This window comes from Oreochromis niloticus, linkage group LG12 (genome assembly GCF_001858045.2).
Source record: "Oreochromis niloticus isolate F11D_XX linkage group LG12, O_niloticus_UMD_NMBU, whole genome shotgun sequence".
NCBI lineage: Eukaryota > Metazoa > Chordata > Actinopteri > Cichliformes > Cichlidae > Oreochromis > Oreochromis niloticus.
Genome location: NC_031977.2, coordinates 12013651 through 12026098, shown reverse-complemented (window position 1 = coordinate 12026098; position 12448 = coordinate 12013651). Strand labels below are relative to the sequence as shown.

The 12448-nt window shown below is 41.8% G+C and overlaps 4 protein-coding genes across 6 annotated transcripts in view; 2 read left to right on the top strand and 2 right to left on the bottom strand.

The window, feature by feature from the left end:
- Positions 1 to 1313: 1313 nt before the first annotated feature.
- On the bottom strand, positions 1314 to 3090 carry LOC100712370 (dual specificity protein phosphatase 26). 3 transcript variants are annotated; one of them, XM_005473145.4, is made up of 5 exons: positions 2780 to 3083; positions 2496 to 2682; positions 2156 to 2186; positions 1786 to 2014; positions 1314 to 1695 (listed from the first exon to the last, which is right to left on the bottom strand). In XM_005473145.4, the coding sequence occupies exons 2-5, from the start codon at positions 2672 to 2674 to the stop codon at positions 1499 to 1501; spliced, it is 636 nt and encodes a 211-aa protein (XP_005473202.1). In that variant the 5' UTR covers positions 2675 to 2682; positions 2780 to 3083; the 3' UTR covers positions 1314 to 1498. The 3 variants fall into 3 exon arrangements, with proteins under 3 accessions (XP_005473202.1, XP_005473201.1, XP_003445651.1); XM_005473144.4 differs by having other exon boundaries at positions 2496 to 3090; XM_003445603.5 differs by lacking the exon at positions 2156 to 2186 and having other exon boundaries at positions 1786 to 1997; positions 2496 to 3065.
- Positions 3091 to 3383: 293 nt separating this feature from the next.
- Positions 3384 to 7127, bottom strand: bag4 (BCL2 associated athanogene 4). Its single transcript, XM_005473143.4, has 5 exons — positions 6838 to 7127; positions 6195 to 6314; positions 5777 to 6007; positions 5327 to 5593; positions 3384 to 5047 (listed from the first exon to the last, which is right to left on the bottom strand). The coding sequence occupies exons 1-5, from the start codon at positions 6913 to 6915 to the stop codon at positions 4592 to 4594; spliced, it is 1152 nt and encodes a 383-aa protein (XP_005473200.1). The 5' UTR covers positions 6916 to 7127; the 3' UTR covers positions 3384 to 4591.
- A 450-nt stretch (positions 7128 to 7577) lies between these two features.
- lsm1 (LSM1, U6 small nuclear RNA associated) lies at positions 7578 to 10556 on the top strand. The gene is made up of 4 exons (XM_003445528.5): positions 7578 to 7770; positions 7921 to 7989; positions 8146 to 8261; positions 9642 to 10556. The coding sequence occupies exons 1-4, from the start codon at positions 7725 to 7727 to the stop codon at positions 9810 to 9812; spliced, it is 402 nt and encodes a 133-aa protein (XP_003445576.1). The 5' UTR covers positions 7578 to 7724; the 3' UTR covers positions 9813 to 10556.
- A 1299-nt stretch (positions 10557 to 11855) lies between these two features.
- grk5l (G protein-coupled receptor kinase 5 like) overlaps positions 11856 to 12448 on the top strand; it is a 30179-nt gene continuing 29586 nt past the window's right edge. The window contains exon 1 of the mRNA XM_005473141.4: positions 11856 to 12392. Coding sequence (XP_005473198.1) covers positions 12341 to 12392 — 52 coding nt within the window. The 5' untranslated portion in view covers positions 11856 to 12340. The remainder of the gene's footprint in view (positions 12393 to 12448) is intronic.

Below are 12448 nucleotides of genomic sequence, written 5' to 3'. Positions count from 1 at the left end.
GAGTTAAAAATGGGCATTGATATCATCCCAGTAACAAAAACACATTTAATATTTGGCCATTAAGAGGAACCATGGAGCCACATTACTGTGCAAAGGTCTTGAGATACCCATTATTTCTTCGTATTTTGTTGGGAAAATGGGAAAACAAATACAAAAATACATGTTAATACACTATATAAGGCAAAAACAGAGTTTAACGAAGCTTGAATGCTAATATTTGGTATGACTACCTTTACTCTTCAACACAACCTGAACTCTCTTAGGCTGCTTTCTTGTGTTTTCTGTAAGTAGTCTTCAGGAAAAGTTCTTCAGGCTTCTTGAAAGATGTTCTTTGTTCTGTTCTCTGTCAAGATGATCCCAGACTGCTTCAATAATGTTGAGGTCCAGCTCTGAGGAGGCCGATCTATGACTGATAGTGTTGCATTTAGTTTTTCTGTCCAGGCATGCTCTGGCTGTACTGGCAGTGTGTTCGTGATCACTGTCATGCTGAAAAATGAAGCAATAACAAACCAGATGCTTTCCAGATGGTATTAAATAGTGGGTCAAAACCTGATGGCACTTTTCTGTGTTCATCAGTTTTGACAAGATCATCAACACTACTGCCTTAAATGAAGGCCCAAACCATGACAGCACCTCCATCGTTTTTCACAGCTCTCTAGTGTGCCTCTTTCCTGACCTTCCTCGTACATATTGGCAACAATTTGAACCCAAAATTTCAAGTTTGGATTCATTCCATAAGACTTGTTGCCACTAATATTCAGTACAGCTCTCGAGTGATTTGGCAAGAATTAAAAATGGTCTCTTGACAGATCTCAGCCTTCCACTGAGATCATTTCTGATGAGGCTTCAACGAATACTAGATGGATCACCTGAAGTGCCCAAAACATATATCAGATCAGGATTTGTTCCTTTTTCCACAGACAATGACTTTCAGATGCTGCATCTGCTGTAGATAGCTTTTTGTATTTTTGGCCTGCCACTTCTCCTTTAGTTCTCACACTGGTCCATTCATTGAGTTAGGTGCCTTTTTTATACTTAAATGATCCATGAGTCAGTGTTAAATGCCTTAACAACATTAGAAAAAACAACAACAACACATTCCTCTGAAAATGGTCAGATAGAAGCGGCCAGTGTCCAAAGAAAGAGCTTCATAAAGCCTAGAGAACTATTGATCAAGACCACGTTTAAAAATTACAAAAAAGGTTTGGTTCCTTGAAAGCGACATATAAAGAAATCGGTGGTGGCTCAAAACTTTTCCACAGTATTTAAGTAAATTAAGCTGACTGCTAAAAATTTTGTAAAACATCAGTCCATTTAACATGTACAAATTTAATGTTTGTATCTTAACGTTCATAACAATAAAGACCAAAGAAAGGATCGCATGCTGTAAGACCCCAAAGTAAAAAGCAAGAAATCTTTCATGCAACACATCATCTTGACATTAAAGATCAATCTTCTGGACCCATGAAAGGTGACTAGTAATGCTGTTAGATGGGTTTCAGCGATGCTTGCCAAAGAGCTGCTCGTCCAGTTTGATGAGCTGTCGAAGGAAACCTCGGTTAGGAATCACACCACGGCTCTCTTTCACAGCACAAATAGCCTCGACCAGAGTGAGGTTCTGCTTCAGCATCAGGTAAGCCAGGACCAGGGTGGCAGAGCGGCTCACTCCTACATGACAGTGGACCAGCACTTTGCCTTCACAGAGAAATATTAGATTAAATTCCACACATCAAATCTATTTGCCTTTGAACCGTATTTATATAATTTTTAACCTTCCCCTCTTACCTCCTCTGCTCAGACCTCTATGGATAAAGTCTGCTGCTGCCTGGAAGTTGACACTCATGTCATAGTTACAGGAGTCATGAGCCTCTATGCCCATGTAGGTGATCTTCATTCCCTCATAGATATCTGGTTGTCCCTTACGATTACTGTGAGCTGCGTTCAGGATGTGAGTGATGTGATTCTTGTACAAATCAGCCTGGTTTTCTGCACTGTGTCTGGAAAACACACCACTCTGTATTCACAGACAGTAGGTTATACGGCATGTATGCAATATTTCATCGTGATAAACTGATCCTTAGAAAAGCACTTCAAGCATGCGAGTTCGAACACTCGAGACGTGCTTTCATGCCTAGGCATCAGTGGAAACGCTTACATGGCGTTGTTGTAGTTTATGCAAGTTCCCACTGTGGAATGCAGCAGGACAAATGTCACGTTACTCATTCTGCATTTGAATCAGATTTATGATCAGCTCCTCTTTCACGTATGTGGAGTGAATCCAGGACTTTTATTGATTGATTTGAGTATTTTAACTGAAAGTGTCAGATGACTCAACACAAGAAAAACATTTGGAGATTTACAAGTCAGGAAGTATATTTAGAGCCATAATCTCAATTTGAATCTACTGTATATAAGTAAATACTAACGCTAGAGGAATAGGTGCAGTTGGATTATGTCAGAGAGTTCATCAAAAGAAATAAAGAGGAGTTACTTACTGGTCACCAATGTACAGCCTAGGCCACACTTCATCTGCATGACTGATTATGGCTTTGCCCGTATACAAGAGTTTTTCCAGCTCAAACACAGCTAATCCAGGTGAACTCAGGTCAATTTCCACTTTCCTCAGAGGTGGCGCTGCATTCCACCACAAAGGAAGTTTTGATGTATAGGACATCGCTTTTTCTGTCGACATGGCAATTTTATCTTTTGTAATAGTTTGTTAATGGTAGGCAAAAAGTTTAAAACGTGAAAAGGTTATGGAAGAATTTGCAGAGACTACCTTTTACAGCTTCGCTGATGAAGAAAACTACAAACAAATTATTCCACAGTTGGTCGTCTGTAACCAGTGACTCAAGTGGAGCAGGCTTGTTTGGCTCAGATTCACTCACCGGAGGGTGTCCTGTGTGTTGTCAGGCCATTTGACCCTTGAATTAAATTAGACTGCACTTAGAGCCTTCATGGGCAGGCATTAATGCTTTTGCGTCCAAATAGCTATCTATTTAAAGAGCTCAATGCAGGCCTGCAGCTGAAGGCAGTGTGACCTCCAAGCACCAGTTTCTACTTGATAAAAATAAGCAGTCTTCCAATTTTTAAAATGGAACGATATTTAGAAATATTATATGACTGATATAGACCTAAACCGTCTGATATTCGTGTGTGTTTGGTAAAGGCAAAAACTAATTTGATCAAAAGTTAAAAAAAAACAAACAAAAAAAACCCTGACATCTAATCATTTTTCTGCCCGCCTCCCACGTTTCACTTGTGATTTTTTTCACCGTTTATCAGGCAAAATTCCCCATCTTATGTTGGAAACATGCATTAGATCTAAAACTACACAGTGAGCTGAATTTAAACAGAAGGGGAAATGAACACACAGGAAATGATTTTCTTTTCCATGCAAACCTTGTGATATTTTTATTTTATTTTTTTTCTCCTAATTATATAAAACCATCCTCTTAAATATGGCACTTTTTGCTAAAACACATCAAGAATGTCTGAGGAGGGAAAAAAACAAAACATACATACACAAGATAATGGACAGTGATGCACACACAAAAATCTGTTTGATATAAACATAGATTTTTGTCCTCAATATCAAAAGGACAGAAAGAAAAACATTTAATCCAACCTTGTCCTTCAGCGTAAAACATGACTGAAAATGTTCAAGTAGAGATTTCAGTTTTATATATATTTGAATGTTCAAAGATGGAGAAAAAGAACAGCTTGTCCAGTCATACTTAATCAAGTCTTTATCAGTGAGTGAAGTGAAACACATGGCATTCATATGTAGGTCTGATTCTAGGTCTTCATCAAAAAAGATGAAATAATTGGGAACAGCAATCTTCTGGGGGATTTTCACTAATCTGCTACACTCGAGGCCCAGTTCTGAGCTCTGAGATATCATGACTGTATCAAGTGCCTATCTGACATTACAGTGCATGCAGGGCTTAAACTGAGTGAGAAAAAAAAAAAAGAAGAAAAAAAGAAATCACTGCACCTACAGAGGCGGAGGCATGGAGAGGCAAGTGGCTATGGACAACTGAATGCATTTACTCTATTAGGTGAAAGCACAATTTCCTGATCATGCAAAGGGACTCTGAGATGAAACGACAGACAGCTAAAGAAGTGCAAGAGCTGATACACGTTGGATCAGACTGAAACTGACCCACATTCCTGAGGGACAGTGTGATGATAATCTGCGTCATGAGTCAGAGACAACAGAGAGCTGCAATGTGACACTACACAAGTTCATCTTCCGGTGACTCGCTCCTGCTTTTGCAGCTGATAGAGTCACTCACTGAGGCTGACGCCAGCAACCATGAGCTTTCACGTCTAATACCACCATACCTTTTATACCAGCATTATTAAGCTTCAAAGTTGGATTCCACGTGCCAGTAACTGCTGTGTCTTTTTCTTTGGTCCATGCCACCTTTTCCAGGTATTTTATAGTAACATGGTGGTGGAGGGAAAAAAAAAAATTAAAAAAAAATCCCTACAACACTGGTCAGCAAAAGAAGACAAGAACCTGAACATGTCCATGGAAGATCAGGAAGATGAAATCAAAGTGACCCACAAGCAAAACAAGTCCAGCTCAGAAAGCTTTCTTTTCCAGCTGGTCCAGAATGGCCTGGATTCTCTGTACAGCCTCCTTTCGGGCTTGCCGGACATTCTCCTGTCCCTGAGTCTCCACAGAGTCTAGCACCAGCAGCTCTTTGGTAAGCAGTTCCTCCAGACAACGATAACTCTTGTCTGTTTTTTTGCCAACAAACTCATCAACGTCTTCCTGAAGCAGCAGTACTCTGGACATGACCTGCTGGACCTTAGCCAGACTGGGGTTATCGCTCAGTTGCGGAGGTCCAGCCTGATTTGGAGTTGATGCTGGAACCGAAGGCGGGGCCTCAGCTTGCGAAGCATTAGGATCACCTCTCCCAGTTTTATACATTTGTGGAGGAGAACTTATTTCAGTAGGATTACCACTGGGGGGATTCGGGGATGGTGCTGGCTTCGGTTTAGGTCCCACCGGTGGGGCACGTTGGTGCTGTTGGTCCTACATTAACACAAGAGTTTGAAAAAGACTGCGTTTAAAATGTTTGATAATATAAGGATAGAGGCTGTAAACTGACTCAAATAAATATACCTTAGCAAAATTTGGTATTTATTTTTTAGAAAATCTAATCCCTCCAAAAACAGATGCTATCCACCCAGAACAGATGTGTGATTACAGAGAACAAAGTGTAAAGGCAGTTCATCATGACAGTTGTAATACATTGTGTGCACATCTGTGTTTCACAAAAATAAAATAAAAAAAATCTCTTAAGATTCTTACCTTGGGCTGGTAAGGTGGAGGAGCACCTGTTCCAGTTCCTGGCCACGCTGGAGGATGTGGTGGACGGACTGGATTCCCATAATGGTTTTGTGGAGGCTGTTGTCCCGGCGGCCATGGCTGCTGTGAGGGTACATATGGACCAGAATGTGCCCATGCGTCAGGCTGCTGGCTGGGATGAAGTGACTGGCCAGTTGGGTATGGGGGATTTGGAGGCAATGCATGGCCACTCTCGCTGTAGTGAGGGTACGATCCAGGATATCCAGGACCCTGAGAGCAGAAATAAGACAAATGTCTCACATTCAGAAAAAGTTTCTTTTGCGTTTGAAAATGACATCTATTTTTAGATAAAAAAAATAATAATAAAATTACACTGTATAATATACCTCATTTGTAAGACTTTATTTAAACTACTGTTATATTTGAAAACTGTGTGCGCTTAAATGCACCAACCCCTTGGCAGTGTGGCCCAGCATAGTGATGATGTTGGTGTTGAGAGTGAGGTTGTCCAGAAGACCCACTGCTTTGCTCTGCGTGGCAGCCTTGGTTAGGATAAGAACCCGGAGCCGGTCTTTGAGGGTCAGCACAGTAGAAAGGGTTGGATGGGTGGAAACCACTTGTTGAATACTGACTCTGTGCTGGACTGTAGACTCCATGGCCGTTTGGATAACCAGCAGGCATTACCTATGTGAAAGACACAAGAAGGGGACCTAGTTATTTAAAATAACAAGTATAAATCCATCAGAGATACAACAACTTTGACATGATAGATGTTAATATGAAAATGTAAATTAAAGACATTTAAGCATAAATCCACTAACCCAACCTTAGAGTCAGAGGGACTGGTTATGCTGCATCTGTATATCTATACCTGTGGATTGTACTGTGGCTGAACATCTGATCCGGAGGGATAGGTATTTGCATAGTGCCCTGTGGAATGAGACTGGGGATACCAGTATTGTGGAGGATAGCCTGGATACTGAGGAGCATCCTGCAAATACAGTTACAAAGCATGGTTGGCACCAGAGTACTAACAAGTAGACATTGGTATGACACATTAAACTTTGAAACTACGCCTTCAACGTCACTACCCATCCCAGAACAAACAATAACTGTGCAAACAGGGACATTGATTCATCTGCCTGCGGAACCAGTTATGCAAAATCCTTAAGTAGAGTAAAACTGACCGGAGAAAAAAAAAAGGGCCCAACATGTCACAAGAAAGACACGAAATACTCACTCATTCTTTCAAACACGTGGAGTCTTATTAACAGTGGAGTCGCGTCAAGATGAACGTAAAAGTCCCGGAAAACAGCTGAACTCTGTCCTTAGCCGTTACTATTACATAATGCTAGTTAGCTCAGTTAGCCGCGCAGCTAGCATAGGCAGAGCTTTGTGCGAGCTGGCTGAAAATGATCTCCACCACAAATTCACGCTATTCTTTAAGGTTTAAAGACACTAAAAGAGAGTGTGAATACCACGAGAATATGTCTGAGCTGTGTCCACTTACTTACCATACTGTTATTCCAGTTCCCGTGATTATTTCCCGAGTTGCAAGTCGAGGGCCAGCCGGGTTTCAGATTGGACTGCATTTGATAATGATGATGCTTGGACTAAGCGCTCTTACCGGCAGCCGCCCTGTCATCTGTCATTGTGGGGGGGAAAAACAAATCTGCAGCGAGCCTCGCGTTACTTATCGGATGTGTCAGGTCGTCTGAAACGCCAGCAGCAATGTTGTCGTTTTCCTATACAAGTGCGGACCCTTTGGTTAAGTCGGGAAACGACTGAATGACGTGAGCGCCCCCGTGCTGCGCCTTTAATAGCGAGCGCTGCTAAACCTACAGAGGTCTCACTCCGCCAGATTTTTTCTGGCACAACCAACGTTTGGACGGAGAAAGTAACGCCATGGTCTACCCTCATTTCACTAGCTATAAATTTATGATATGATTTTAAGACGTTAAACGTCTATTTTCTGGGTGTATTTCAACAAAATTATACATTTATTTACATAATGTAGGGCGTTTTGAATTGTTCAGGCTCGGTGACCATTGTTGTGTATATACGATCTTTGCCGACGCATGCGCGCCAGTAGACGTTATTAGCCAATGGGGGAAAAGGTCATAAAAATAACATTTTAAAAACATTAACTGCTATTTTAATCTTCAAAACCCACCGATGCCTGAAGTTCTATTTATTTAAAGATGTATTTTTTAAAGGGCCGGCCCTGCGTGTTAGAAATGTAGTGAATCGACAGCGCACAAAGGGTTAAATGCTTACAGGAAGTTCATCCCTGGCGTGTATAAAGACGCTTCCTGTGCTAATTTTGTGAGAAACATGTATTGAAACATTAATGGCTTGACGGTATATACAGATACAAGACTCAAATAAGCAGCAGCACAAGATGAACTACGTACCAGGGACGGCAAGCCTCATTGACGACATCGATAGTAAGTTGGAGGAGTGATTTGATGGAGCTGATTTGGTTTAAAAAGAAATAATCGTTTCAAGATGTGCAGCATCGTGTCCGACGCAATCTGGATCATCTGCAGCGGGTTTAAATTGTCATATAACTTGCTCCTCTTGTTTGTATCCCGCAGAGAAGCACCTGGTGCTGCTCCGAGATGGAAGAACATTGATTGGTTACCTGAGAAGCATTGATCAGTTTGGTATAACTCTTTTAATTATATCCACCTTTAGTATTGTTTTTCTGAGTCGGGTCACTGCACTGGTTACAGCAGGCTCAGTTTATCTGTCATTATGATTCCCATGATCGTGTCTCTTGTTTTCAGCTCTCTATTTACACCGGTTCTTTTGTCCTCCAGCCAATTTAGTTTTTCACCAGACAGTTGAGCGCATCCACGTGGGAAAAAAGTTTGGTGACATCCCCAGAGGAATATTCATCGTGAGAGGAGAAAATGTGGTGCTGCTTGGAGAGATAGTAAGTAGACATAATCTCGTTTTCACTTTGGTTTTTGAAATGGTCAGAAGGATCAGTAGACATGGTTAAATTTCCTTATGTCCTTCACACACTGCATTGATACAGTTGTGAGAGTAGGGGTTCACTTAAATGGTGGCTAAGGGTCCTCGGGCTGGAGCCTATCCCAGTTGACACAGAGTGAGATCTGGCCTTTCTCACAGAGAGACGCACAGCCATTCGTGGGCCAATTTAGAATCACCGATTAACCTAACATGCTTATCTTTGGACTGTGGGAGGAAGCCGGAGTACCTGGTGAGAACCCTCACCAGTCTTTCTGGTGCAAACAGATGCCAGAAAGACTGGCAGGCTCAGGAACTACTTGCTAAGAGGCAACAGTGGAAGCTGCTGACGCATCCTTAAAATCTGACTCTCCTTAATCATGCTTGTCCGATGTACGTCAACAGCCAAGGTGACGCGTTACAGGGACACCGCCGTGACACAAGACCTTCAAGGCCAGCACACTGAGCAAAAGTGACTCATGAACTCGTCTTACTCTGTTATTCCTACCTAATGCTTGACAGCAGTACTCTGCTGTTAAAGGGATCCACATGATGCTGTAACAGTACAACATGTCATGATGTAAAACTGCTTCAGTCATAGCAGAGGCTTGACAGTACCTGTGCTCTGATCTGCTTCTCAGCGCTTTAGAAGATGTTGCTGCCTTTTGTGACATTTGCCTGATGATTAGGTTCAGTTGATTGTTAATTTATTTCTGTTCTGAAATGCTGATGGAAATGGAACGGCAGTGATTAACTTCTTGGTGTCTTTTGGTGAGCTTGCATCTGGCAAACGATGAGAGTAAGCTGACATCAAATCCTGTGTCATATCAGAAATGATAATGAAGCACAAAAAGGCACATAGTCTCAGCATACAACATCTTCTGCACACATTCATTTATGTATAGTTTTGAGAAAATGTTTGTCAAGCATGAATGAACAGCATTTTGTAATTCTGCTTATAATGAGAAAGCAGTTTGTGATTGATGGTTGGCATGAACCATGCAGTCTTCTTGAAGATTTGCAGATGTTTCATGCCTTTAGTTCTAGGAAGTGGCAGGTGTGCAGCCTGTCCTCAACTGGAAAAAGGAAGTAGCTTTTGGAGAAATCATTAGCACAGAGGTTCACTTTATTCTTCCGCATTATTTGTTTGATAAAGACACACTTGTTTGCTTCATTAGTGTAATCAGATTGTTTGCCTATAATCAAAATTTTGATCAGGTATTTTATTAGTAATAATTCAAAGTTACAGAACGCCCAGTAATTCCAATTAAAATGTGTTCAGTAGTATTATCTGAGTGTTTCAGGCCTGTGCAAGATGTGATACGGTCTCTTGTCTTTGCAGGACATGGATAAGCCCTGTGACACGGTGCTGCAGCAAGTCTCCATTGAAGAGATCTTAGAGGAGCAGCGGCTGCAGCAGCAAGCCAAACAGGAGACCGAGAAAGTCAAAATGCAGGTCCTGAAGGACCGAGGCCTGTCCATACCCAAAGCTGACAACCTAGACGAATACTAACGCAACCTAGTTGCCGTGGGCCTCTTTCTCAGTTGGCATTGGACTGACGAGTTTTAAGTTGAACCTGAGAGTGCATGGCAGCCTGACTTTTTGTTTTTAAGTGAGCAGAACACACCATTATCCTGAGTCAATCTACTGTGATGTACTGTATCGATTTAATTTGAGTTTTGTAAGGGGGGGGTGTCATGTCAAGAAAGTTTAAAAAAATATTTTTTTTTTCTGAAATCACTATGTTGACAATTAAGAATCAATAGCACTTTGTATTCTTTCATCATGTGGTGAATGTTTAAATAATGTGGAACTGCTATTGAGGGGGGCGGGGAGACTACATGCTTTGGCCCATTAAAGAGTTTAATTTTTCATCATGGAAGGTCTACTTGGGTGGGGTGGGAGGGGTGTCATGCCTTAAAGGGATGTGAAGCTCGTCACTTTAGGTCAATCAGGGCCCAGTGCCCTCTTTTAGGATGGCGCCACAGACACCACCATGCAGATCACGTTAGCCGCTGTAATGTGACATCAAACCGGACACTTGTGCATTTGTTATGTGAGGAAATGCCATAATTCATTGTGGTAATTGCACTTAAGCAGGCGGCATATCGGTGCATCAGGCTGCCCCACGTCCTGTTTATATAAATGAGAGCCCGTCCGCACTCTGAGAAATCGATCCTATCTGCCTTCAGCGGTCAATAATAAGCTTGTTAATCGTTTTGACAGATCCATCGTGGCTTCTGTGAAACGGGGCAGCCGCGAGATTGTACTCGCTCCTAAATGAGTTATCTTCGTGCCACATGATTAAGCACTTCCGGTGGCAGTTTAATGTATTTTTCTCCCTTTCGTTTTATTTTATACTATGAACCCGGAGCCTGACAGCCTGCAAGCCATAAAAAAGTTTCCACATATCAAGTCTTATTATATAAAGTACAGTTTCCGGTGAATCTTCAGCGTAAAGTGCTTGTCTTCAGGAGAAGGGCAGAGGACCCCACATGAAGGTTTGTCGGTAACGTGATTCTCGAAGCAAACGCTACAGTGGACACTTGGACTGACTCGACCTGATTTCTTCACTCGATCTTTTTTTTTTTTCTTCTTAATACACTCCTACCTCCATTTCACCAGCAAACACTCATAAAGTTGTAAAAACACAATAATACAGCGACAGCGGGCTTATGATGATGTAAACTATTTTTTTAATATGAAGAAGCGAGTCATTTGTAAGAAATGAACACAGCTTTGTAAGTTATCGGTTTGAATCAGAAATATGATTCAATGTCCGACATTGCTTTAAAAATTGCTTTAAAATCTTTGACAGATTTGTTATTATTTTAAGTATAAATGCAATTTAAAAAGTAGCCTTTTTCGTTCATTTTGGAGCAGTAAATGGCAGTGTATTTTTGCTCGTCCTCAGCTATGCCAGAAACTCATTTGTGGAGATGTTTAGAGAGAATTACAGTTCAATTACAAAGCTAACCCTTCTAAAATGTGGATTTGCTCCTTGCTGTCATAAATCCTTTGAAAATCCTTACCTTACAAAATTACTGGATTCCTCGCGAAACGGCCAATCACCTGGCATTCAGTCGTTATTTATTTATATATTTTCAAAGGTGAAATGCTTGTTTAGCTTTGTTGATTCGCGAAAGTGATCCATAACCTTATGCACACCAGTTCTCGTATGTAGTTTATAATTGAACACCAGAGGGCGACTTTACCTCTTACCCTTTTAATCTTTACTGCCGCTACAGTCGGAGCACCTGTGCTTGCGTTACTGGGACAGAAACGGAATCACTTTGGCGGAAAGAAGCTCACTAGTTGTAGAAACTCTTGGGTATGAGATTCATGGCTACTCGAGGTGAAACGTCCGGGACCAAAGAAAATGTGAATGTAGAATCCACAAAAAGCATTTTATAAAATGTGTCGCTTCCTCCAGCGAGCCAGGCAGTTGTAGTATGCTTTTATTTTGCAGACACCGTGGCCAAACTTCTGGTAGAGGCTGACTGTGTGGCTTGACGCCGCTTGACTGAGAGGCCCAGCCTATTTTGATTACGCACCAACAGGGGAGGAGGGGTCCCGCTGATGTCCTCTCTCGTGCACTCAGCCAACCCCTGCTGCTGCTGCTGCTGTAAGGTAAAGCTGGCGGTATCCTAGTGTACCCTTGTTAAGGATCCGCCGCCGAAAGAACCCGGTTTGCAGACATCGGATCTTCCAGAAATAATTATTTTATGCGTCGGGGAGATTTCCTACCCAAATTACGCATGGAATGGTTTTGGGGGGATTGGAGTAGAAATGCAGCGCCGCACTTCCAGCCCACAACGAGAACCATGCCCAGCTTACACTGCAAGCAAATTTATGACATCCTGTTTTATCCTTTACGACTTTGATATGAGTGAATTTTACTCGGATAGTGACCAGGAGTGAAGAAAAAGAAACGCATCGCACAGAGCTGAAGGACGCTGTATTCGCCGCAGACGTTTGTGTGCCGAGAAACCTCTACGTTTAGGATTTTTTTTTTCTTTTTCTCTTTTTTTTTCTTTTTGATGGAGCTGGAGAACATAGTAGCCAACACTGTACTGCTAAAAGCCAGAGAGGGTAAGTTGACACAAATAGTAAGCGGGCCTGCTTTTGTCATATTTTGAGCTGTGCAG

Excerpts from the sequence above, each read along its gene's own strand:
- LOC100712370 (XM_005473144.4), bottom strand. The coding sequence starts at position 2,692 with ATGTCGACAGAAAAAGCGATGTCCTATACATCAAAACTTCCTTTGTGG. Across the intron at positions 2,187-2,495 it reads AGGCTGTACATTGGTGACCA|TGGGAACTTGCATAAACTAC; the intron begins GTAAGTAACTCC and ends TGCATTCCACAG. Across the intron at positions 2,015-2,155 it reads ATAAACTACAACAACGCCAT|AGTGGTGTGTTTTCCAGACA; the intron begins GTAAGCGTTTCC and ends CTGTGAATACAG.
- bag4 (XM_005473143.4), bottom strand. The coding sequence starts at position 6,915 with ATGCAGTCCAATCTGAAACCCGGCTGGCCCTCGACTTGCAACTCGGGA. Across the intron at positions 5,594-5,776 it reads CTGGGCCACACTGCCAAGGG|GGTCCTGGATATCCTGGATC; the intron begins GTTGGTGCATTT and ends TTCTGCTCTCAG. Across the intron at positions 5,048-5,326 it reads CTCCACCTTACCAGCCCAAG|GACCAACAGCACCAACGTGC; the intron begins GTAAGAATCTTA and ends GTGTTAATGTAG.
- lsm1 (XM_003445528.5), top strand. The coding sequence starts at position 7,725 with ATGAACTACGTACCAGGGACGGCAAGCCTCATTGACGACATCGATA. Across the intron at positions 7,771-7,920 it reads CCTCATTGACGACATCGATA|AGAAGCACCTGGTGCTGCTC; the intron begins GTAAGTTGGAGG and ends TGTATCCCGCAG. Across the intron at positions 7,990-8,145 it reads GAGAAGCATTGATCAGTTTG|CCAATTTAGTTTTTCACCAG; the intron begins GTATAACTCTTT and ends TTTGTCCTCCAG.